General features: G+C 39.3%; 7 protein-coding genes and 1 non-coding gene across 8 annotated transcripts; 6 read left to right on the top strand and 2 right to left on the bottom strand.

Moving 5' to 3' along the window:
- Positions 1 to 461: 461 nt before the first annotated feature.
- On the top strand, positions 462 to 2,105 carry RSC8 (Rsc8p; the record flags this gene model as incomplete). Its single annotated transcript, XM_447819.1, has 1 exon — positions 462 to 2,105. The coding sequence occupies one exon, from the start codon at positions 462 to 464 to the stop codon at positions 2,103 to 2,105; it is 1,644 nt and encodes a 547-aa protein (XP_447819.1).
- A 157-nt stretch (positions 2,106 to 2,262) lies between these two features.
- Positions 2,263 to 2,706, bottom strand: CDC26 (anaphase promoting complex subunit CDC26; the record flags this gene model as incomplete). Its single annotated transcript, XM_447818.1, has 1 exon — positions 2,263 to 2,706. One exon carries the CDS (start codon positions 2,704 to 2,706, stop codon positions 2,263 to 2,265), a length of 444 nt encoding a protein of 147 aa, XP_447818.1.
- Positions 2,707 to 2,941: 235 nt separating this feature from the next.
- tK(CUU)8 lies at positions 2,942 to 3,014 on the top strand. The gene has a single exon. It is a non-coding gene; the product is annotated as a tRNA-Lys (tRNA).
- Positions 3,015 to 6,556: 3,542 nt separating this feature from the next.
- Positions 6,557 to 9,244, top strand: GVI51_J02409 (uncharacterized protein; the record flags this gene model as incomplete). Its single annotated transcript, XM_447816.1, has 1 exon — positions 6,557 to 9,244. One exon carries the CDS (start codon positions 6,557 to 6,559, stop codon positions 9,242 to 9,244), a length of 2,688 nt encoding a protein of 895 aa, XP_447816.1.
- Positions 9,245 to 11,212: 1,968 nt separating this feature from the next.
- Positions 11,213 to 13,477, top strand: GVI51_J02387 (uncharacterized protein; the record flags this gene model as incomplete). Its single annotated transcript, XM_447815.1, has 1 exon — positions 11,213 to 13,477. The coding sequence occupies one exon, from the start codon at positions 11,213 to 11,215 to the stop codon at positions 13,475 to 13,477; it is 2,265 nt and encodes a 754-aa protein (XP_447815.1).
- A 1,806-nt stretch (positions 13,478 to 15,283) lies between these two features.
- Positions 15,284 to 17,896, top strand: AWP1 (the record flags this gene model as incomplete). The annotated part of the gene is made up of 1 exon (XM_447814.2): positions 15,284 to 17,896. The coding sequence occupies one exon, from the start codon at positions 15,284 to 15,286 to the stop codon at positions 17,894 to 17,896; it is 2,613 nt and encodes an 870-aa protein (XP_447814.1).
- Positions 17,897 to 18,754: 858 nt separating this feature from the next.
- On the top strand, positions 18,755 to 22,462 carry SSM4 (E3 ubiquitin-protein ligase SSM4; the record flags this gene model as incomplete). The annotated part of the gene is made up of 1 exon (XM_447813.1): positions 18,755 to 22,462. One exon carries the CDS (start codon positions 18,755 to 18,757, stop codon positions 22,460 to 22,462), a length of 3,708 nt encoding a protein of 1,235 aa, XP_447813.1.
- Positions 22,463 to 22,660: 198 nt separating this feature from the next.
- Positions 22,661 to 25,411, bottom strand: ULP2 (SUMO protease ULP2; the record flags this gene model as incomplete). The annotated part of the gene is made up of 1 exon (XM_447812.1): positions 22,661 to 25,411. The coding sequence occupies one exon, from the start codon at positions 25,409 to 25,411 to the stop codon at positions 22,661 to 22,663; it is 2,751 nt and encodes a 916-aa protein (XP_447812.1).
- Between the last annotated feature and the right edge of the window lie 592 nt (positions 25,412 to 26,003).

Here is a 26,003-nt window from a genome sequence, read left to right as displayed (position 1 = left end):
ATCAACATATACGATAACGTGATATACGTATATAAGTACATTATTTTTAAGATCACATGACTTAATATAATATCCGACGGATAGCTTGTGCTTCATTTGTAAAAGTGTAAGACCCCATTGAACCACCAAAAGACAGACTTGGTGAAATTTGAAAAAAAAAAAAAGAATAATAAGCTGACAATAATAAAGGCTTGCGTAGTGAAAAGCACGATTAATTATATTTGGCGCCAATTACATCGGTTTTAGTATTCATTGGGTGTGTGGAAATATACTGCTATATTTGTGGCCAAAACATCTGTAATAAGGAATTTGTATTTTTTCTTCTAATTGTTGTTCCGAGGATAACAACTGGGTCAAAAGGACGGTTCGATTTGGTAAACTAGAACGTAACGCGTGCATCGAGCACATAACATTCGAACTGAACTTCAAATATAGTTTAGAAAGGACAAAATTTGTACATAATGAGCGAAACAGTGAAGAACGAGATGGAGATTGACTCCGAGAATGTAGCCAAAGTTGAAGAGGTGACCGATAAATCGAACGGTGATGATGATACATCTAGCATGGAAGACAAGACATTGAAGTTCTTGATCAAACAGACTAATGAAGTGACCATACCTCCTTTTGCCAAGTGGTTTGACATGTATTCTGTGCATGAAATCGAGAAGCGGTCGCTTCCAGATTTCTTCGATGGCTCCTCCAGATTTAAGTCAGAAAAAGCATACAAGGACACTAGAAATTTTATAATAAACACATTCAGATTATCTCCTACAGAATACCTAACAATTACCGCGGTAAGAAGGAACATCGCTATGGATGTCGCTTCTATCGTAAGGATTCATGAATTTCTCGAGAAATGGGGACTAATTAATTACCAGGTAGACCCTAGATCAAAACCGACCTTAATAGGTCCTAGTTTCACAGGGCATTTCCAAATTACTTTAGATACTCCACAAGGTTTGAAACCATTTTTACCGGAAAAGAAAATTATTGCTAACAAGAAGCTCAAAATAGAGGCACAGAAGAAGAAACTAGTACATGAAGATGAGGAAAGGGTCGAGGTACTAATATTGAATGATGCAACTACCAAGGAATCAAATGAAGATGACCAAACAATAAATGAGGAAGAGAACTCATACCCAACTAACGTCTCTCTAAGGCAAAATGTCTATGATGCATCTAAAAATTTCAATGCCCTGAAAGAAAAGAAATTAGAGTCAAAAGATATGCAAAAGGTATTTGTCTGCCACATATGTGGAAACGATAAGATGACAGTTAAGTATTTCAATTTGCGCAATAAACATTCGAGCTTGTGCCATAAGTGCTTCTCTAAAGAGCAATTTGGCGAGAAATTTCAATCCTCAGACTTTATAAAATTAGCAGATGAAAATGCTTTCCCTCAAAGAAAGATATGGACAGATCAGGAAGTCGTTTCATTACTGGAAGGTCTAGAAATGTTTGGGTCTGATTGGAAGCACATTGCTAAACACGTAGGCGGGAACAAACTAATTGCGGACTGTGTTGATAAATACATGTCACTTCCATTGGAAGATGATGACGTTTCAAAACTATTAGACAAGTATAAGAGCTCTGCAAACCAAACTACATCAGATACCATCATTGAAGTGATGGAGAATTTTATTAATGCATTAATCACTAATGGAAATGAGGACATATTGAATAGCAAGCTTCCTACTGCTGCCCACAACTGTCAGTTGAAGTCACAATACCAAATGCGTATCATTGCACAGGAACTTATAACATTGAGTGCTAAAAAGCTTAAAATAAAAATGTCTAAATTAGATAGCCTGGATAAGGCTCTAACAGAAGAAACTGCCAAATATGAGAATGAAGTAAGTAAAATATCTCAACAGAAAAATAATTTGAGTAAACAAGTGAGTGAAATTAATCAAAAGCTCTCAGATTTAAATGTCACAAAGAAACTTGTGATAGCATCAGAGCAAATGGATTCTAACATGGACCTGGTAGACAAAGAAGAAGAAGAAGAAAAGAATGATAATCAGCAATTAGCAAAAGAAGTAGCGCAGCATCTTGATGACCCAAAGCTAACTGAACCAAAGAGATTCAAAATTTGGTCGTTGTAATTCTATATAAATATAATGTTATGGTAATGTAGTATATAATGCAATTATTCCATTTGGCTTAAAGTCTAGCAAATTATTTCAATTAAGACCATAATATTTTGATGATCTAGAAAGCTCGTCTAACAGTTAGGGTTATTGCTCGTCTTCGATACTAAATTCACCCTCGATAAAATGGATTTGACTGTGTTGAACCAGCTTCAGTTTCAGAGGTCCCGCTCTGACTGTTACCTTGCCAGTTAGAGTTAGAAGTGGTGTTTTGAGCAAAACTTCCTAACGACACATTGAGTCCCTGATCAAAGTTTACTGTGCGATGCATAGTCTTATTGTCTAGTGGACTTGCATTTATGAAAGAGTCAATGGGTACAGCATCCTCTAGAGACTCATCACCGTTATTATACTGCAATGCTATGCCATCATCGTTGTTATCTCGGCTCGCCAACCGGGTATCTTCAGATCCACTCTCTAACTTCGTTGATGTTCGAAGTACTCTGTCCCTCTGTTTATTTATTATTCTTTGCAGCTTGCGCTCTTCTAACTCATCAACAAGATCATTAATATCAGTTTGTGAGAGAGTCAAAGTGGTAGCTTCACGCCTTATCATTTCATAGACAGTTGATATCTTGTTTATTATAGGCTCACAAGAAATCTTAAGTGTTTATATGGCAAGAGTAGTACACCTAAATTACAAACTAACAATTTTGATGATATAAATGTACATAGTATTTTAGCTTTATGTTATACATTTGGAAAATAATAACAGTATACGTGGGATCACCAGAATGTTTTCATTCATGTATGGTGACACGAAAATTTTAGAATATCAACGCAATTAATAAGCCTTGTTGGCGCAATCGGTAGCGCGTATGACTCTTAATCATAAGGTTAGGGGTTCGAGCCCCCTACAGGGCTTATTTCTATTTTTTTGCTGGAAAGTTGCAGGAAATTTCCATTAACAGGCGCATTTTACCATAGAAGACCAACGCAAAAAGGTTGCATTGAAATGGCTCTATGGTTGCACACCTTTTTTCGTTTTTGAAACTACAATAATATTAATGTTTATAGCTATATTGGTTGTGCGGGTTAAATCTAGATGTAGTAAGAAAGACATGAATCTCAATAAAAATCTGTTATTATTAGATAAAGATAGCAAGATGAAGTGCCTGCCTCAGATCATAAAACATCCATCTGAAGTTCACCAGACAACAATATTCGTGCACAAGTGAAGAGGGTTTCGTGCTATAACTCAAATCTACTAACAAAAACTACTTTTATTGTAGAATATTTGATGCAACCCGCAGAAGATAGGAACCAACCCACAAAATAACCCACAAATGAGTTGTCTTAACATTAGAAAAATAATCAATTACATCTTGAAATATTGCATAAATTCTTCTGGAAAAAGAAAAAAGAAAAAAAAGGGCATCAAATAAATACCATACCAATTACAGTAGATGTACGTCACCTTTGAACAAGTGATATCAACTTTTTCATCTTACACACGCGGTGATTGACGATGTAATAAGCTTATGGAGAAAGGCAACCAATTATTATATGAACTGCATTAAGCACCCACATCTTACTTCCTATCATATGCCTGAACACTTTCTTCCCCCGCATTTCAAATAGTTCGTTATACCTTTTGTCTCAACTACAAATATCAATACTACAGTATAGTGATCTAATGGGTTCCTTCTAACAAGTCATATCAATAGTCGTCTTAGGGTTTTTATTAGTCTTGTTTTAGGGTTTGTATCACGTCAAGTCGGCGATGAGCCTACAATCTCCGATATTGTTGACACAAATCTTAACTGCATAGCTCGCAGTGCATTGTATTAGTGGACTGCAGTCTCATCTTAGATGGATGGCTACTTGTTGCTTGAAAGACATTAATAATCTGTTGCAATCTAGCTACAGAAGTATCTGTGCCTCCAATAGCATTTGCATTTGATAGAATACATATATCTAACCCTTTTTGGAAATACAGTTGAATGAGTTTCCGTAATTCAATAAAAACGGCTTTTATACGCATGTTAGCGTGTTATGTTTTTCTCAGCCAAGTCTTACATACTTTGACGTAGTAGGCAATGTGCTTTATAATAGTAATAAGCTAGAAGTTGGCGCAGGGCTCTTAAATTGCAAGTTAGCGATATCCAATACACCGGGTATTACCTGATAGGGTTAATTAAAAGTTTCACTAATTGGGTTAATGACAATGGATTTATGGCTAATCAAACAAAAAAACTGATCAGTACTACCGAAGAATACACTGGGTTACAGTTGACTTTGCATTTTACAGCAAAAGTAACCGACTCAAATGATATATCCTTGTATACAAGATACGTGTTTCTTTCTATGTTTTTACTATTCTACAAGAAAATAAAATGTCTGTATAGTGTTCATATTATCCCAAATCTAGCTCCAACTTGTTTTAGGCTTGCTTATCTTTTCTACAAGAAGGCGTATTACTGGAGAAAAATATCGGAGTTGAGCATATACTGTGACATATGGATTCGGAAAGTAGTCACTATTCCACCACAATTGTGCGAATCCTCAAATAATTTGCGTAGTAAAGATTGGCCCCCAAATACATACTATATATAGGAGAAAATAAGGGAAGCTATACTATTACAACAGCTGCATTATACTTATTAATTAAACTAATACAACCAATTTCAATCAACTTAACCAACAAAAATATGGAAAATCAGCAGAAAACATAATAAAACAGGAAACTTTCTGTAGATTAGTAGAAAATTTGTAGAATGTGCTTAAGGTCTTCATGCAAAGAGTATCTTCATGTGTTTATCATTGTCAACTGTTTACAGTAAAGATTTATCTGTTTACTTCCTTCACCTTACTCTGGCTACCAATATCTTGAACAAATGGTTTTCTTGTTATTTCTTAGAGAATCCGGCTTAACAGAAAGTGTGATTCACCAGTGATTCATTCTGTCTCTTTTCTTCTATATAGTATTACACAGCATGAAACTGTAGTGGTAACAAGTATGTTACTCAACTTCTAATAATCAATCAAAAATCAAGAAAGTGAGGTGTAATCAATGTATACAAACTTTTTCTTAAGCAGACCCCACAATTAGATCGTAGTTAAACCAGCTAGTTAGAGTTTTTGGAGATCAAACTTTGCATTTCATGCTTTGTCTATGCCAACCTATCAACTCACAAGCTTCGCAGTCAAATGAAATTTCTATGATGGAACAGGTTATTGGAGAAAATGCAACCAAAGAGTTGGACAAACAAAGCTGTTAATCATTATGGTCTAGAACATTTCTCTCACGTCTGTAATGCATGTGAGATGCAAAGAAAATCGGACTTTTTCATAATTTAATTTCAGAAGAAAAAACTGCAATAGGTGACATATTTAATTAGAAAGCTTAATAGTCAATAGCAATCTGCACAGGCAATCTGAAACTTTAACTTTCAATCTTTGGAAATTCTGTGGTCAGGTTTCCCAAAGTGGAGTGTCTCCTTCCACTTTCCACATGCCAGCTTCTCATAAGTTTGTTGTAGCATTATGCTTGGCAGTTCTCAATTATCCGATATAATCTGATGTTAAAAAAGAGTATGGAATATAACATAACCAGGGCTTATATTGTGTGCGCAGCACCTCTGCTTCATGTACTGATTTCCTGTCATCTTGCAGTTTTCTTGGCATAATTTAATTTGATGTACAAAACTGTGCTTAAATCGCTTTGCAATAACAGAAGTAAACCTGCGTGAACTTCCAGAATGAACCTGTGGTAGTAAATATCCAGCTGGCGGGGGAATAACCATATTTGCCCCACAAAATAAATAAAAGAAGACTCTTTTCTTTAAATTCAATTAATTACTATTGATGTAATATGTCAAACTATACAGCTTTATCCTCCAATCTGTAGGAGCACACAAGTTGCTTGATAGCAGTAATAAAATAATGAAAGAAAAAATACAGTAATTTCAATTAATACCATCTTTTTAAATTACATTCCCCACTATCATCTAGCAAAATAAATGAGTTGATTCTAACTATAGGAAGATAACTTGCACAATAATCAGGCGAACGCTATCTACAGTTCTTCATCGATTTTGTTGAATGAATACTGCCATACTAAATATAATTACTCGCATTATAGATTCGATCAATTCTCAATACATAGTTACAGAAAAGAGGCGATAGCTAAGTTCAAATAATGAGTGAGTGGGTTAATTTTTAAAAGGAAAGAGGTCTATAATGCAACATCTTCTCCAACCAATCTCCAATTGAGTGTCCACAAGAAATAACATTTTCATATATCCCAAAATATATACCTAAAGATTCATTCATTGAGCTATATAAAAAGGCACCGTTAAATGCTTTCTTTCCTTCATGACTCAAGTATACTTTCGTTTATTCTTAATAGTAATTAATTCTTTATATCATACAACAATATCAATCAATTAAAGACACACTCAATTATGACTAATATGAAAGTGTTTATCGTGCTGATGCTCGGCTTTTGCCTGGTATCTGCACTGGATGTTAATTCAATTTTATCTCTGACTGGTATCCAGCTTTTTACTGAACCAGTTCATATATTTTCCACAGGTGCGTTGTCGTTGACATTAGGTAATTCATATGCTTTCAATGACCTTCTAACTATTGATGGAGGTGGTTCCCTATCCGCAACAGCTTTGCTGGATATCTTATTGCCTTTTTCTTTCAGCATCCCAAGCACTTCATCTGTAACCAATAGCGGTTCAATGACTATATCTAACGGCAATCTTTTGGGTCTAGGAGGATCGCAATCAATAAACATAATTCCCTCATCCCTTACCAACACTGGCACAATAACGCTGGATTTAGCACGTACAGTCTCAGATGCGACATCTCTACTAGTAATCGATGCTGGAGTATTTGTTAATTCTGGCACCATTAGCTATATAGGAGGCGGAGCTGGAGGTACAGATCCAAATTTGCTGGGTAATATCCTTCAGATTGGCAGTGTCGGTAACACTATTGATAACACAGGTACTATTCATTTAAATGCAGCACCAAGATATAATTTACTGGGAAATATAATTGGCGATGGAGGTGTGATTGACATCGAACAAGGAACATTGGTCATCAGCTCCCAAACATTCACCGGTAACTCAATTGCTCTTCACCCAAACACAGCAGCAGCATTTGTTAATGCACAGGCAAATGCAATAGTTGTAACAGGTCTTCTAGATGCAGCAGCAATTATATCACTTGGAGTTGATGGTAGTTTCGTGTATGATCCGACAACTGGTATTCTAACAGTCACAACAAGTTTAGGTGTGTTTCTGTATGATATCGGCTGTGGATTTGATCCTGCGTTATTTTTAGGTGCACAAATTACAATTCAAGTAGGGGGTGTCAATGTTGACGCCTACAGTGTTGTCTACCTAGGTGTTGCACCTTCTGATACTACCTGTGCTGCCGCCTCCTCATCGATCATACCTTCATCTTCGATAGTACCTTCGTCTTCCGTTGAACCATCGTCTTCGATTGAACCATCATCTTCGATTGAACCATCATCTTCGATTGAACCATCATCTTCGGTAGTACCATCATCTTCGGTTGAACCTTCGTCTTCAGTAGTACCATCATCTTCGGTTGAACCATCATCAGTATTACCTTCGTCTTCGGTAGTACCTTCGTCTTCAGTCGAACCATCATCTTCAGTATTACCTTCGTCTTCGGTAGTACCTTCGTCTTCAGTCGAACCATCAACACCTCCAATTCCATCATCTTCGGTTGAACCATCATCTTCAGTGGTACCATCATCACCTGCAGTTCCATCATCTTCAGTCGAACCATCATCACCTGCAGTTCCATCATCTTCAGTCGAGCCATCAACACCTCCAATTCCATCATCTTCGGTTGTCTCAGCCTCCGTTTTTGATACCTCTTCAACTTTACCATCATCTCCAACTGTCCCTACGTCTTCAGTATCACCATCATCTCCAACTGTCCCCACATCTTCAGTATCACCATCAACAATCTCTACCCCAAGCTCTTCTGCAGCGCCCTCATCATTCTGCCCAACATGTGTTAGCAGTGGTACACCGCCCGCACCATCATCTAGTGCGGTTGTTCCCACATCATCTGCAGTTGGTGGTAACGGAGGCGATAATGGACAACCTGGAGCTGATGGACAACCCGGAGCTGCTGGACAACCTGGCGCCGCTGGACAACCTGGTGCTGCTGGACAACCCGGAGCTGCTGGACAACCTGGTGCTGCTGGACAACCCGGAGCTGCTGGACAACCTGGAGCTGCTGGACAACCTGGTGCTGCTGGACAACCCGGAGCTGCTGGACAACCCGGAGCTGGCTCTGGAGGAGGTTCAGAACAGCCAACTCCTGGAGCAGGAGATGGATCAGGAAGTGCAAGTGGTAACCAGTCTGGAACAGGTAGTGGAACAGGAAGTGGCCAACAAGGATCAGGCCAAGCAGGATCAGGCCAAGCAGGTGCAGGCCAACAAGGATCAGGCCAAGCAGGTGCAGGCCAAGCAGGTGCAGGTGCAGGCCAACAAGGATCAGGCCAAGCAGGTGCAGGCCAAGCAGGTGCAGGCCAAGCAGGTGCAGGACAAGCAGGATCAGGCCAAGCAGGTGCAGGCCAAGCAGGTGCTGGCGGATCAGGAGCCGGTAGCTCAGGATCAGGATCAGGGTCAGGTGCTGGTGGTGCAGGGACTAGTGGTTCAGGATCAGGAGCTGGCGGATCAGGAGCTGGTAGTGCAGGATCAGGTTCCGGTGGATCAGGAGCTGGCGGATCAGGAGCTGGCGGATCAGGAGCTGGTAGTGCAGGATCAGGTTCCGGTGGATCAGGAGCTGGTAGTGCAGGATCAGGTTCCGGTGGATCAGGAGCTGGTAGTTCAGGATCAGGAGCTGGCGCATCTGGATCAGGATCAGGAGCAGGAGCTGGTGGCGCGGGCTCTGGTGGTACGGGAGCTGGGTCAGGTCAAGCAAGCCCTCAACCACATAGTGTTGCAGCTCAGGCCAGAACTACAACAGGTGGTTCTCAACCTACAGTATTAGCACCTTCTCAACTGGCTACTACCTTCCATGGTGGTGTAGAGAAGATTAATGTTGGACTATTCCAAGTGTTGCTACCATTTGTTGTCTCTGTTCTATTGTTATGATAACACCGAGCTAGATAAATTAAGGCTCAAGACTGTAAGCTATTGCAGGCAATGGCTTACACAAATAATCGTTCGAGATTGATCGATCATAATATTTTTAATGTCCCCCCTTTTCAATTCTCTTTTTTTTTTTTATTTAAAACATATGCATTCCTTGATGGAAGCATTTCTTGGTTCGTTTTCTTTTTTGTCTTAATTTATTTTTAATGATTACTTACCAGTTTGAACTATTTTTTATTCATTTCTCTGTCAGATAAAAAATTGGCAGGCCCCATATTATTTGAACAGTAATTTTTTAGTTCTTTTTTTTTTTATTTTAATCTCAAATACATATTAAAAAAGTACATAAGAAAAAAAAATTACTCCTTTTCTCATTTACACTTTTCTAAAATTGTTAAAACAGGGAAGGTCACAGTATAAAATCCTGTCCCTATGTGTATCAACTCTCTTATTTTGGTAATGTGCAACTGAGTAATGCTAACTCATTCCCAATTTGCAGTTCTACGAGTCTAACACAGTTCAAAAAATACCAGTCACATGATATCATTGTACCCGAAAATAAGGGTCGGACCCCACATTCCCCCCATGGTATCCCTAATTTATTTCTGAGCCCTAATAAATTAAGGGTAGAGAATACGTCATTGCAGCGTAATGAATCTCATTTCTGAGAGATCGGTGCCGCAGGGGTGACTGCAAGGAAAGCAGGGAATGTGTGAGGGGGGGGGGGGGGAGTGGTCGGAGCGGGTCCATTATCCCGTCTTCCACATAAAAGCGTGTAGGGGCCAAAGTCTATAAATAGTTGTTTGAGAGAGAAGGAAGTTTAAATTGCGAGACTCCGAAGATAATCTTGTGCGCAGCTATCTTCGGTGGCTAAGCCCGTCGGTATTGCTATGGAGCAATTGCCAAGGAGTGACTCTTTTCTTATGAGCCGCAGTATTAGGGCTGTACATAACACTTCAACAGATGAGATGAGTGGGTTAGAAGGTAGACAAGGCAGTGCTGCATGATTGCCTGTGTATAAATTCTGTAGCTGATAACAATAGAAATATTGGGGGGGAAGGCTTCCAATGCCCAGTGTCTAGATTTCCTGTATTTGAGATCTTGGTCCCTTAATAAGTCATGCTACCGTAGTAACATTGCCTTAAAAGTGTAAATTTCGATGATGAGTATTAGATTAGGGACATATTGCACATATTAAGCACACTACTATGGGGTGTGTTTTACCCATTCACCTTTAATAAAGGGTAAATTGCGCAGAGCCAATTTACATTTTCGGTGTATAGAAAACTTGTAAGCGTATGCTGACTAGGTTACGGCCATCGCAAACATGTAACCCACACATAGCCGGTGTACATACATAATATACTGAAGGTAGTCTTAATAGTGGGAAGGGGTAAGTGGGGGGGGGGGCTTCTAGCTGCAAATGTTGAATAGAGATGTTGCTTTACTAACTGTTTTAACGGATATTTTGAAATAGTGTTGTTTACCTTCCGAACCAGGAACGATGGGGTTAGCAAAAACCAACTAACTGAAATTAACGGGGAATATGTTTCAATTTCCCTATCAAGGTACTAATTAGAGTTAATCAAAATAATTAATAATTCTCTCGAATTGTCTTGTAGACTAGTGCCTTATTTGGAGGACAACATCACTGTGGTCCAAGTAATATTATCCCTTTAAATTCACCTATTCTAACCTTCGCTAATATTTCATCACAACATATTAATTATACGACTACTTCAGTAGCCAAAATTATATTAGGCAATTTAATTGTTGAGACGACAAACATGGGGTAATATAATTACGGGATGTATTTTTGTCAAACTAATAAACAAAAAAAAAAATAATATATAAGAAACTCTCGTTTTGCCTTTTTCTTTCACAAGTTTTCACTTTTACTATTCTTTAATTCATTTTAAATTCTTTCTCAAAAAAAAAAAAAAAATACCATATACAAAAATTCCGAACATGCTCATGTTTTCAAGAATTTTATTATTTTTCGCTAGTTATGTGCTAGTTAAAGCACAGCAAACAATTACTACTCCTACCACGTTAACTGGTAATCAAAATTTCAATGAGGATATCGATGTCCAATCTTCGTTGACATTGAACGATGGTTCTGAGTATATTTTTAACAACCTTTTGGATATTAGCTTAGACACTGCTAGTGTTGAAGCTAATGCGCAATCTGGATCGGTTTTTACATTCTCTATGCCACCTTCATCATCATTCTCAAATCTAGGTACTTTGACCATCAATAACAACGCAGGCGTAGTATCTGAACAGCACATAAACATTAACCCTAGCACCTTCAGTAACTCTGGCACTTTGACTATTAGAGTGGTTCATTATCAATCAGATAGCAGCTCTACCATGCTCATAGACTCCCCAAGTTTTGCAAACTCAGGAACTATAAATTATGAACGTACAGGAACTGAAATCAACGATCCCGGCTTAGAAGGCAACATTTTACATATTGGAAGTGCTGGCCACGCTTTAGACAACACAGGAATAATAAATTTGGCTGCCGGAAACAACTATTACTTACAAGGAAACATCCAAGGCGAAGGTGGCTCAATTAATGTAAACTATGGGTTACTACACATCGATTCGACCTCATTTGCTGGTAACACTATTAACTTAGGACCAGAAGGTGCTTTGGCGATGATAAGACCAGTACCTGAAACGGTTGTTGTTCGTGGCTTTGCTGCACCAAACTTCATTGCATCAGCTGGAACAAATGGAGCATTCGCATATAACGAACAAACTGGAATCTTAACAGTCACAACTGATGGTAATACATATACTTACGATATTGGATGTGGTTATGATCCCGCATTACTTATAGGCACTCAATCAAGTATTGGTTATGAAGGTAATCTTGTAGATGGTTATGGTGTAGCCTATACAGGCGCAGCTCCAGCAGATGTGACTTGTGCTGCAGCATCATCATCAATTGTACCTTCATCATCAGTTGAGCCATCCTCATCAGTGGAACCATCCTCATCAGTGGAACCATCTTCTTCAGTGGAACCATCTTCATCAGTTGAACCATCTTCATCAGTTGAGCCATCCTCATCAGTGGAACCATCTTCTTCAGTAGAACCATCTTCTTCAGTTGAGCCATCCTCATCAGTTGATACCTCTTCTTCAGTGGAACCATCTTCATCAGTTGAACCATCTTCTTCAGTTGAGCCATCATCATCAGTTGAACCATCTTCATCAGTTGAACCATCCTCATCAGTTGAGCCATCCTCATCAGTTGAGCCATCCTCATCAGTTGAGCCATCCTCATCAGTGGAACCATCCTCATCAGTGGAACCATCTTCTTCAGTGGAACCATCTTCTTCAGTAGAACCATCTTCTTCAGTTGAGCCATCCTCATCAGTTGATACCTCTTCTTCAGTGGAACCATCCTCATCAGTTGAACCATCTTCATCCTCATCCTCATCCTCATCATCCTCATCCTCATCTTCATCACCTTCATCATCCTCATCTTCGTCTTCGTCATCTTCTGCCGTTGTTACTACAATTACCACAACAATAGAAGATCCTGGAGTACCTCCAGTAATTATCACCACCACAATTACAATTGGAGCCGGAACGGGACAAGGTGAACAAGGCCAAGCCGGTCAAGCAGGCCAAGCCGGTCAAGCAGGCCAAGCCGGTCAAGCAGGCCAAGCCGGTCAAGCAGGCCAAGCCGGTCAAGCAGGCCAAGCCGGTCAAGCAGGCCAAGCAGGCCAAGCAGGCCAAGCAGGCCAAGCAGGCCAAGCCGGTCAAGCCGGTCAAGCTGGATCAGGTCAAGCTGGTCAAGCCGGTCAAGCCGGTCAAGCTGGATCAGGTCAAGCCGGTCAAGCAGGCAGTGGTCAAGCTGGTCAAGCAGGCAGTGGTCAAGCTGGTCAAGCAGGCAGTGGTCAAGCCGGTCAAGCAGGATCAGGTCAAGCCGGTCAAGCAGGATCAGGTCAAGCCGGTCAAGCAGGATCAGGTCAAGCAGGATCAGGTCAAGCCGGTCAAGCAGGATCAGGTCAAGCAGGATCAGGCTCTGGAAACCAAGAACATAGCCATAGTCTCGCAGCACTTGGAAGAACAGGCACAACAAGTGGCAGAGCCCAGCCTACAACAATTTTGACACCATCTCATCTGGCTACAACATTCCATGGTGGAGTAGAACATGTAAACGTGGGACTATTTAATTTTATGTTACCATTTATCATATCTGTTCTGCTACTGTAATCGATTTCCCGGCCACAGATGATACACAAATTATGCAATCAAACGGAAATAATTTTGTGGTGAATGGTAGTCCAACACTTTTACTACCAAATGATTATCCTTTATTATATTAATATAAAACAATTCTTTAATTGAATTATTGTTTTCTTCGCTCCGTGGGTAAACAATATATTTCTAGGAGGGTGTTTGACCTTTTCAGTTCGTTTCTATTTGTTATAAATGATTTCTTCAAGTTGGATCCTTCAGATGTTCTAGTAGGTCACTGCCTTTCAAGAAGTCTGAGCAGTAGATAATCTGAGACATAGCAGCAACATGGTTTGGATCGATGTATATTTTCTTAATTTATTATGATCGATACCTTTATATTCATATAAAAAATAAGAATCAATTTTGATTAGTATTATTGCTAGGACGCTGAGTGGATAGAAGCCATACAAATCTTAGTTAAAAGGTTTCCATAAATTGAAAACAAAAGAGACTAACTAAACCAGCAAACATTTCATGCTCATATTGCCATTTGCATCATATTTAGGCATCAGTCCGTCAGTGCTTCAAGTTACAATTTTCTATTAATAAAGCCAAACAACACACCAAGACGTCACTGATAGAGCCAAGTAGTGTGGTTTGAGTTGCAGCACAAAATGCAGGGATACTCAAATGCATAAAATAATTGGAAAATGGCAAAACAAGGCATCCCCATCAAGGGAAAAGGAAAGTTCGTTAAAATGGAAGTAATGCTTGCTGTTGTATCGTAAACACACTTATACTATGGAGAACCCTAATAAAAGGGAGGACATTACATCAATTGGTCCTTTCTTATTGAACCAGGCAATGGTCTAGATCTTGCATGTCATCCATGGGATTTTGTGTACGTTTACACTGGTGTCACTTTCCTTCTTTGTTGCTTCTTTGATAATGTCATTACTACGACATTGTTTTATTAGAAAAACGTATTTTTACAGAAAAACGATGTTTTAACATCTGCAGTTAATATGAGGAAAGTACTGCAGAGTTATTGTAAAATGCGTGCTAGGAGACATATTTGATGTTTTAATTCCATAACTCAACCATAAGCATTATGGCTTTTCTAACAGTCAACCCATACCTTAATAAATTAGCGGGGCCCTTCTTTCAAATGCTATGATAGTTTTGCATTGCCTCATAGCAATTTTGACAAGAGGCAAGTCTCTGAAGAACCATGATCAGTAATGATAGCTACGATCCCATGTATGTGACTAATAAACAAGATCAAACCATTCGGCTGTTCTAACACGCCGTATTGGAGGTGCTATCCAGTTCGTCCTTTCTTTTCTTTTTCTTTTTATTGCAATCAAATATGTAAACAACCATAGGGAAATATCTTTACCGCATAACTTTCATAACATTGCAAGAAAGCATTTCTTTCCCAGCTCTTAATAAATCAAGTCTTATGATTGAGCAAAGTTATCAGTCTCCTGTAGCCCCTCTTTGTTTTTATCGTTCCATATAGCTCTGAATATCATCAGCTACTGTCTATTTCTTCTGTTAAATTAATGACTATGTGTTAATAGTGAGCCCACATTCTCTGCTTATTAAGAAGAAATATTTAGGGATTTATATGGTATATTTACTGTGGAACAGCCCTATGTAACATTAAACCTCTGTAACTCATTGCATTTTCGCAGTCCTGAGTTTATCAATTGCAATGTCTCAAAAAGTATCTAATATAAGACTTCATCAAATATTCAACAGATGATTAGTTTCATTTCAGATTATCTTTCTCTTAAATAAAATGTTATCACAAATCATCAATAACATTACCAACAAATGTCGCTAATAACAATATTTGCTTTTTTTATTAAAGCAACGCTCGTGTTATCATTAGATATTCTCACACCAACTACCTTAACTGGTGACCAAACATTTAATGAGGATGTTAGCGTTGTTTCTTCGTTGACATTGAACGACGGTTCACAGTATCTATTCAATAATCTTTTGCAGATTGCACCATCTTCGGCCAGTGTTACTGCAAACGCGCTAGCAGCGGTTTCTGTTTTTACCTTTTCTTTGCCTCCATCATCATCACTATCTAATTCAGGCACGCTAATAATATCGAATTCGAACACAGGTCCATCAACAGAACAGCATATCGTGATTACACCCAATGTGATGGCGAACACTGGTACTATTACACTATCTTTGGCTCATACCAACACTGATAGTAGCTCCACCTTAATAATAGATCCAGTCACCTTCTATAATACAGGCACAATCAATTACGAAAGTATAGGCAGTGAAACAAATGACCCTAGCCTGACAGGTAACATACTCAGCATTGGCAGTAGTGGCCGCACACTACAAAATCTAGGAACAATAAATTTGAATGCCGCCAATAGTTATTACTTGCTTGGTACAATCACTGAGAATAGTGGATCAATTAACGTACAGAAAGGATTTTTATACGTAAATGCCTTAGATTTTATTGGTAATACCATAAATCTATCAACTACCACTGCATTAGCATTTATTAGCCCAGTTTCCCAGGTAGTCAGAGTTCGCGGTGTTTTTTTTGGGAATATAATTGCATCGGTAGGGTCCTCAGGAACATTTAGTTACAACACACAGACAGGTATACTTACTGTTACCACCAATGGTGTGTATTCATATGACATTGGATGCGGTTATAATCCGGCATTAATGTCCGGTCAACAAGAAACATTATCTTTTCAAGGAAATCTTTACGATACCTTCCTTGTATTGGTGAATCAGCCTATTCCAAGTGATTTGACCTGTGCCGCTGTGTCTTCATCAATTACACCTTCCTCATCTGTTGAACCATCTTCTTCAGTTGAGCCATCTTCTTCAGTTGAGCCATCTTCTTCAGTTGAGCCATCTTCTTCAGTTGAACCATCCTCATCAGTTGAACCATCCTCATCAGTTGAGCCATCCTCATCAGTTGAGCCATCCTCATCAGTTGAACCATCTTCATCAGTTGAACCATCTTCATCAGTTGAACCATCTTCATCAGTTGAACCATCTTCATCAGTTGAACCATCTTCATCAGTTGAGCCATCTTCTTCAGTGGAACCATCCTCATCAGTTGAGCCATCCTCATCAGTGGAACCATCCTCATCAGTTGAGCCATCCTCATCAGTTGAGCCATCTTCTTCAGTGGAACCATCATCACCTGCTGTTCCATCATCTTCAGCCGAACCATCATCTTCAGTAGTACCACCAATAACTCCAATTCCATCATCTTCGGTTGTCTCAGCCTCCGTTTTTGATACCTCTTCAACTTTACCATCATCTCCAACTGTCCCTACGTCTTCAGTATCACCATCATCTCCAACTGTCCCCACATCTTCAGTATCACCATCATCTCCAACTGTCCCTACATCTTCAGAATCACCATCAACACTCTCTACCCCAAGCTCTTCTGCAGCGCCCTCATCATTCTGCCCAACATGTGTTAGCAGTGGTACACCGCCCGCACCATCATCTAGTGCGGTTGTTCCCACATCATCTGCAGGTGGTGGTAACGGAGGCGATAATGGACAACCTGGAGCTGATGGACAACCCGGAGCTGCTGGACAACCTGGAGCTGCTGGACAACCCGGAGCTGCTGGACAACCCGGAGCTGCTGGACAACCTGGAGCTGCTGGACAACCCGGAGCTGCTGGACAACCCGGAGCTGCTGGACAACCCGGAGCTGCTGGACAACCTGGTGCTGCTGGACAACCTGGTGCTGCCGGACAACCTGGTGCAGGCTCTGGAGGAGGTTCAGAACAACCAACTCCTGGAGCAGGAGCTGGATCAGGAAGTGCAGATGGTAACCAATCTGGAACAAGTAGTGGAACGGGAAATGGCCAAGCAGGATCAGGCCAAGCAGGATCAGGACAAGTAGGATCAGGCCAAGCAGGTGCAGGCCAAGCAGGATCAGGCCAAGCAGGTGCAGGCCAAGCAGGATCAGGCCAAGCAGGTGCAGGCCAAGCAGGTCTTGATAACACTGCTTCTGGCCAATCGGAAGGAGGCCAAGCAAGTGCTATGGACGGTGACCAAAGCGGCAGAGGTGGCCAGTCCAATAGTGGAAGTCTACTTCAACCAAACGCTCAGCAAGGCACAGGTTCGGGTACAGGCTCAGATACTGGAGCAGACCAAGCTAGTGGCGAGAGTCCAGGACAAATCGGAGATGCACAACCCGGCTCAGGAACAGACCAAAGTTCAGGGCGTCACAGCCTAGCAGCGGAGGCCCGGACTTCACAGAGTCACAGCTTAGCGGCAGATGCCAGAACGCGCAGCACAACACGCCAGACCAGCGTTATAGCTCCAGGCACAGCTCCAGGTACCGCGGTCGTTACAACGTTCCATGGCTGTGGAACTGTGAATCACAAGGGGATGATAAATATATTGCTAGCCTTGGCCTTGTTGGTTCTATTGTAGGAATTGGAAACCGCTAGCATTTGTGTGTTCATTCGTTTGTATTAGATTCCATCATTTATTCACAATTTGTATACTTTTATTGTTATCTAAAGGGTTTATACTGTATAAGCAACATAGTTGAGGAGTGCTAGGCAGACACAGACACAGACACAGACACAGACACAGACACAGACACAGACACAGACCGAGGAACTCACAGAAGAACGTTAGTAAGCTATATACAAATTAGCCGCCGACCAGCTGCATTTAAGATCTTTAGATCTAGAGATCTCTAGATCTCTAGAGATCTGGGCGGTTAAAAGAATGAGCAGAGAAGGAGATCTAAACTTTCCTGAGAATTTCGTGTTTATCGTGTGCCTGCAGGAAGCAAAGAAACGCGACACGACACGGGAAAGACACCAAAAAGAAAAACCGTAAATCAGCTGAACGGCTCCGTGAAAAAGAGAGCAAAAATAGAAGAATCACGTGACAGAGCATTATCTATCCTTTGATGCTAATGCATATTATAAGCCGGGTAAAATTTGAAAAAATCGAATTGGCCAAAACAAAAAAAAAAAAAATTTCAGAATGGAAAAAACCACCAGTTTTCCTTGAAATCATTATTCATCGCATCTTGTACTCAGGACCGGGCCCATTCAATAATATCACCAGGCAGCTGAGAAACAATTAGGCTAAAACAAAATAAGAGAAAACGCTTTGGGATATAAAGATTCTTGGGGGGGAAGTTTTAGACTTGTTGCTGACGGTAAAGGTAAAAAAATAAAAAGAGTCTACAAAGAATAGTGAATAATTGCACAAAGTAAGGTTTATTGGAAAATAGATTATATACAAGAAAAAAAAAAGGGCTAAAAACGAGAGATGGATATACCGCAGGGAGCTACATGTCGTATATGCCGTGGTGAGGCCACTGAGGAGAGTCCGCTGTTTCATCCATGTCGGTGTCGGGGTTCTATCAAGTACATTCATGAGTCCTGTCTGCTGGAGTGGATATCATCGAAGAACATAGACATTTCGAAGACTGGTGCGGAGGTGAACTGTGATATTTGCCACCACCCGTTCAATTTCAAGACCACATATGTGGAAGATATGCCAGAGAAGATACCGTTCCCAATACTGTTGAAATCCACACTGAAAGCGACGTTTTCCAAAATGAGGAAGTCTCTTGAAATCTCGCTCGCATTGGTGCTTTTCCTGTTCGGATGGCCCTTAGTCTGGAATACCTGGGCGAGACTTTATACATTTGCCCTGGATGGCACAATACCGTATGAGGAGGACACTATCAGAAGCATACTGTTTGGTTTTCAGGAAAATCCAGAGTATTACAGAAACATTGTCCTGACGAAATCAACTGTCCTGAAGCAACTACTATGGAATTATAAATTTACAGCATTACAAATCGCACTTATCGTTATTCTGCACATTGCATTATACTTCCAATACGATATGATTGTTAGAGAAGAAGTCTTCTCAAAGATGATCTTGCATAAAATTGGCCCAAAGCTGTCTATAAACGATATGAAAGCCCGCTTGATGGAAAGATTTCCAATGATGGATGAGGCTATGATTGATCACCTTGCTGTTGCTCTCAGAGCAAGGGAGAACAACAGACAAGGTATTCAGGATGAAGCGCAACGCCCTATTGTGGTAGACAGAGTCCAAGAAAGAGAACCGCTACATGAAGTAAACGCTGATGAGGAAGTAAACCCACAAAACAATATAAACAACATGCATCTAGATTCTGATGACGATGAGAACGATCCTGATTTTGTTGTAAACGATCATGACTCGGACACAGACGATGAAGCTAATCACTGGGGTGTTGGCCAACAGGATGAGATGAATGATCCATTCAGAGAGAGGTTTGAAGAAATGATGAACCGAAGAGCTCAAAACCAATTTGATAATTTACTAGCGCAGCAACAAGAAAGGAATGCTCAAAATGCCATGAACAGACCTAATGCTCCTATATTTATACCACCTGTCCAGGAAGCCCAACCAGATGAAGCTATGCAAGATAATGATGGTGCGAATGCTGTGTTGATCAATGTTAAGTTAAAACTCAGCTCCATTCTGATATACTTCGTTGTTGGTGCTGTAGTCTGCTCACTTTATTTGTTATTGTCATACTTGATACCTACTGTGGTAGGCTATGGCCTAATTAGAGTTTACCTTAAGATTTTAGAAATTGCATTCAGAGGATTTAACTTGCTCATGCATTATTCAAAGCTCTCAGTTGTTTATTTCGGGCTCGTAAAGTACATTCCTTTTATATCCGTGGTTCATCAGGAATTAGTTGTTGCCACTACTCATCAATATCTAGAATACTATCAAGGATACTTCGATAACTCAATGAAACATTCTATGCTACTAAGAGCCCTACCATGTTTGACAACTTACCTCACGGCCATCGCAATTAATACTGTAGTCTCAGAAATGATTAGCAAAGGATACGGTAGGCACAATGGATTATCGAGTAACGTGAAGAGGCAAATATTCCAAATTACGTTCGCAATCAGATGTACTCTAAAAGTGTTCACATTATTCTTCATTGAGCTAGCCGGTTTTCCAATACTGGCTGGTGTGATGTTAGACATTGCTCTGTTTTGTCCTATCTTAGGATCACCAAATAAATTGTTGTCTATTCCTCAACTTTTCAGGATCTGGCCTAAACTGTCTTTTTTTGCTTACTGGATTATTGGAACTTTGTATATGTATTGGTTTGCGAAGTATATTGGAATGATTAGAAAGCATATCATTCGTCCAGGTGTTTTATTTTTCATTAGATCTCCAGAAGATCCTAATATTAGAATATTGCATGATAGTTTGATTCATCCTATGGGTATTCAACTTTCAAGATTATGTCTTTCCATGTTCATCTATGCTGTATTTATTATTGCAGGATTTGGGTTGCATACACGTGTAATCTTTCCAATGTTATGGAAATCCGGATTTTCCACTTTCTCTGACAAATGCAAACCAGACAGCTTTTTTGATAAGACTTCACTAACAATTCTTCTGGCATTCACTGTGACTAGGAATATATTGGAAAAGAATAGCGTATTAAAAAGAGCAGTTAAAGACTATTGGGTGTACGTATTTCATGTTTGTGCTAGAAACTTACGACTTTCCTCATTCATCATCGGAAAGGATGTTCCAACCGAAAGAGGCCACATATTATACCGTAATTGGTTTTTCAAACTATTTGCATCCCAAAAGGCACAATGGTCAAATACTGAACTATTTACAAGCCCCAAGACTTATGATGAAGCCTTAGAACTTTTTAGGGAAAACAAGTCTGTTCATGCATATTTTATACCAGATGGTGTTTTGATGCGGGTACCATCGTCTGATATTGTTTCAAGAAGTTATGTACAAACCATGTTTGTGCCGGTCACTACAGATGACAAGATTTTAAAACCCCTAGACTTTAAGAAGATAAATGAGAGAAATAAAAGTACAGCTGGTGAATTCGGTTATTTAGATGAGCAAAATACTGAATTTGATCATTATTTTGTTGTTTATGTCCCACCTAACTTTAGAATGAGATATATGATATTGATTGGTTTAATATGGTTCTTTTCGTCGTTATTATTTATCAGTATTTGCCTGATGTCTCATTATACTTCTAAATTACTCATGTTACCAATTGAAGTATTTATTATGACAAACTCGAATGAAAACAAGGAAGAGCATATCAACCCATATTACGTCTGCATAGGCCTAATAATATTATCTCAACTGCTACCAAAGGTCTACAAACTTGTTGAAAAACGGACACTAAATAAAACTCATCAAGTCGAAACGGAAGTAGAAGCAGAAAATGAGGATGATGAAAACGATGTTGAAGTGCCAATGGAGCCTGAGGTTGCATTCCTGGATATTGTTAAAGATTTCAAGGAGTCATTTGTTTTCAAACTGATACTTTCGACGTTGATAGCTATGGGAGAGTTTTGGATAGCGTTGATATCAAACATTGCACTGCTAGTGCATTTAATAATTGCATACAATTATTGCATTGCCTTATGCGGTGGTTCCCGTTTCATCTCATTTTTACCAAGCTCTTCAGGAGATTTATTCACTTCCACCAACGATAAAATTAGGACCATATTTACAATAATAAACTCAGTATTATTGCTACTAAAGGGTAAACGCACCGGTAGTGTATTTATTAAGAACAAAAATAGAAGAACTTCCGAACTATTGAAAAGGTTACTATCAGCAGTGTTAACCAACACCCTTAAATTCCATGGTTCAAATTTACTAGTTCTTGCCGTACTATGCGTCATTTTTAATGTAATCAATGGAACCTTATATTTGGATATGACCTGGTCATCAACTGCAAAGTTCATCCCATTAGTTTTCAATAGTGTTCCTAGTCATTCTTGGAGTCGTACAGAACATGCATATATGATGACGTTGTTGTTGGCATATTTCAGTTATTTCATTAGCAATTTTATGGTTACATTCAGCAAGTATTGGAATGTCCTTGAACAAGGTGTGAAAGATACTATCTATACCAAAGGTAAAAAGTTAGAAAACTTACCTGAAGAAAAAGATGGACAATGAGTACGATAGCTCAGAGCAGTTAATGTAATTAAATATTATAGATAGATTTGTATTTGATTTAATTTCACTATTTAGCAATGGCATTTAAAACATTGTTATTTGTTTTTAAGATGTTAGTTATACAGTCATGGTTTAAATGGAAAAGTGAAAATATTCGGACAAGTGTATTATCAATTCATGATAATTGGCAATGAGTAACTAATGAGTATCGATATTTTCATTTAATTCCCTTGCTAAGCTATCCCTAATCAGATCAAGAGCATCCTCGTCTTGCTCTGATTTAGGTGCTACTCCTTCGGGTATTAAATTTACGTCACTTTCGTTATATCGTTCAGAAAAGTCATCGGCACTAATTTCTGAATTTTCGCCTACGCCTATGTCCATAGTAGGAGAACCAGAATTATTAGCATTTGATTTTTCATGTCCATTTGAATATGTAGAATTAGAATGAGCATTTTCAGTCGATGCAGTATAGTTGTCTACTCTATCTTTCAAAATTGATTTCCCAAAGTACGGAGATGTGTAGACCTGATTGGACTCACTATCCTTATAAGAGGCAAGTATGTGTGAGGACCGTGATAAGTTAGATATAATATGGCCTTGTTCTTCGGCCTTCGAATTAACGTTCATGATTGAAGAACTGGGAATTGATTGATCTTCTTGAAATTCTGGAGTAGGCGAAGGCGGCTCTGATTGCAGACCAACGCGAGAAGATAAAGATTGCCTACCAATATCTATATCATTGACATTTTTTTTTACATCTATGGGGGCCAGTTTACTGTCTTTGGCATCATATAAATCTTCAATTATTTCAATATCCTCATCTTCATCTACATTAGATAATGCTTGTCCATTGGCTTCTATACCAGCATTATGAAGCACCTGTTGCTTCTGTAATGATAAAAGAATATCTCTGAGAAATTTTCTGGAGTTATTCCTTCCAGATTTATTAAAATACTCGTTAATATAGCGCATATCATGCTTATTCTTCATTTTTTTAGAATACCAAAGTTCTACCGTTTGATGAGGATTTTCAAAAAATCCTTTTATATTGAAAATCACATGGACACCACAATCACTAAAGTTTGCCTGTTGTGGTACAGCACATGTTTTCATTTTTATAAGGCTTTTATCAATATCTAGTTGGTACTTGTCCTTAGCATACCCAATTAGGAATTCTTTTATCGGATCAATTTCTCTGCTATGCGTTTGTTTTAATGAATCAAACGTGAGTATCGTAATTATTGGTGGACTAACTGTAATATCATCTTCTTCTCTATCCATGTTTGCTAAATTCTTGGAATTCTTAGACATTTTGTTCTCATTGTAATATATGAAGAAAGAATCTAAATTAGTTATAATGCATCCAAACCAGTGAAAATTATTATTAATAGGAATAACGACATATTTTGTCTTGAATAAATCCGTATTATTGACCCATTTCTTTACATTTGAGTATACTTCTTCTTCAGTACTAGTTAATTTTGTATAAAAGAAAGATGACATGATATGTACATCCTCTTTCCGCACCTTATTGTTTGTTATAGCTGATTCAATGAAATATTTAGTGAAAAAATCGAGAATACTATCGTTAATCCAGTCTTTATTATAGAGACATTTAAAATCCTGATTAGTAATAGTGTAATAAGAACCATCGGTAAATTTATACACGAGATTTGGTTCAAATATTTTTGGAGTTTCGTAAAACAATTCGTCTTCCGCATTGCTTTTGTCCTCATCAAAAGCGATTTCTTCGTCATCGATCGACATTGGATCTTTGATACTGTTATTAGACCCATTAATCATACTCTTTCTAGTCCTTTTAACATTTGACAGTAAATGATCAGAGAGTTTATGCTCATTTGCACGCTTATTGAGCGAATTAGATCGTGTATTTCCACTTGGGCTACTGCTCGAGTAAAAATTTGAAGAAGGTATAGGGTCTACTGATTGACTTGTAGAAGAAATCTTGCGATTATTTGCGCCATTAACGCTAAAAGGTATTCGTATTGACTTACCATTCCCCGTATTATATGCGGCCTTACTGGCCTTAGAAATCAGAGATCTGATCCCATTTTTACGTGATACATTGTTTGTGTTTGATACACCCTTGTTCGGTACATCATCCTGGTCGTTAATACCGTCTGATGAAGAAGAAATTAGTCTTCTTTTAGCCCTTGACAATTTTTGAAGTTCTGTGATCATATTGGATTTTATGCATCTTTGTAATTCAAGTTCGGTTAGATTCGTGAGTACTGTTAGTGTAGTATGTAGTGTTTTTCTACTTTTGGCTAATTCATGAAGCACTATCTGAATTCGTGATAGTCGGAGAAATATTGTTGAATCCTGAAGTGATCTAACCCAGACAATGCAGATAATAGGCAAAACCTCATTGCTACCATCAACGATGGGAACATCCAATTTCTCTTTCAGAAATATACCCACTTTTGCTACCCTTTCTGTGAACCATATCTTAGAACAATCTCGGAGTATCTTGATTTTGAAATCTTTCACTTTGCTTCTACTGTCTGTAGGCCTAATCTTCATAGAAGGGTTAAGTTCACCTTTCTTGTTACTGAACTCTAGCACAGCTTCCTCCACATCCACCTCCTTCTGATCAAGCGTTATCAGCTTCATTTTCCCAACTACCACGTATCGAAGACTCTCATAATTGCCATCTGATGTTGAAGTCGGCCTATTTGATGATCTTTCCTCACCTTCACCACGCTGTACATCTTTCTCCTTGTGTCTCATTGGTAAACCATCTTCATCACCTATACTGAATATCTCATGGCCTTTCTGATTTAACTCCGCGATGACCTTCGGATCACGCTTCCTCCTATACCGTACCGGGGACACCGGCCGCCTCTCCTGCGTCTCCGCAACAGGCGATGAGGAAAGAGTGTCCACAGGCATTATACCGCCTTGAAATGCCCTCCTCCGCGACATACTATTCCAAAAACCAGCTATTCAAACCTTACAACCATGCGGCTAGCCCTCCCCACAAAAAAATCTACTAGCCCAGAAAGACACCGAGTTTCACTCACACACTAACGCTGGTACACTCCTCCTCTTCAAGTATAAACCACCTGTTCTTGGTGCTACTAGCGAGTCCAAGATCTATTACACTAAACAATACTGCTAAATTTAACGCTGAAAGGTGGTATGCCAAGAGAAGAGGACATCTGGGGGAAACTTGAAAACGTAAGTTTACCCGGCCATGTTGAAGTTTGGGTTTAAAAAGTTGGATTTCGGCGGTTCGCCGGTTTCAAGAGTATTCAGAACTGTATAACAGCGGTTCTACTTTTCTGATGGCAGGCTATTCCTTGGCTGTGGCATGGGGAGTTTGTGGTGAGTTTGTTGGTGGGAGTTTACGTGCCCTATGTAAGGGCTACAAAAAGGTGTTGTGTTTCAAGCTCAAAAGGGCGCTTTTGTGGGTTTAGTACTTGATGGTGATTAAAATTGAAGATGAGCGGGAGGATGAGATTATCTCTAAGGTCTATTGTGTGGTCCTTGTTTGAGTTTTATGGCCTTGATGGGC

This window comes from Nakaseomyces glabratus, chromosome J (genome assembly GCF_010111755.1).
Source record: "Nakaseomyces glabratus chromosome J, complete sequence".
Taxonomy (NCBI): domain Eukaryota; kingdom Fungi; phylum Ascomycota; class Saccharomycetes; order Saccharomycetales; family Saccharomycetaceae; genus Nakaseomyces; species Nakaseomyces glabratus.
This window is presented reverse-complemented; position numbering and strand designations above follow the sequence as displayed.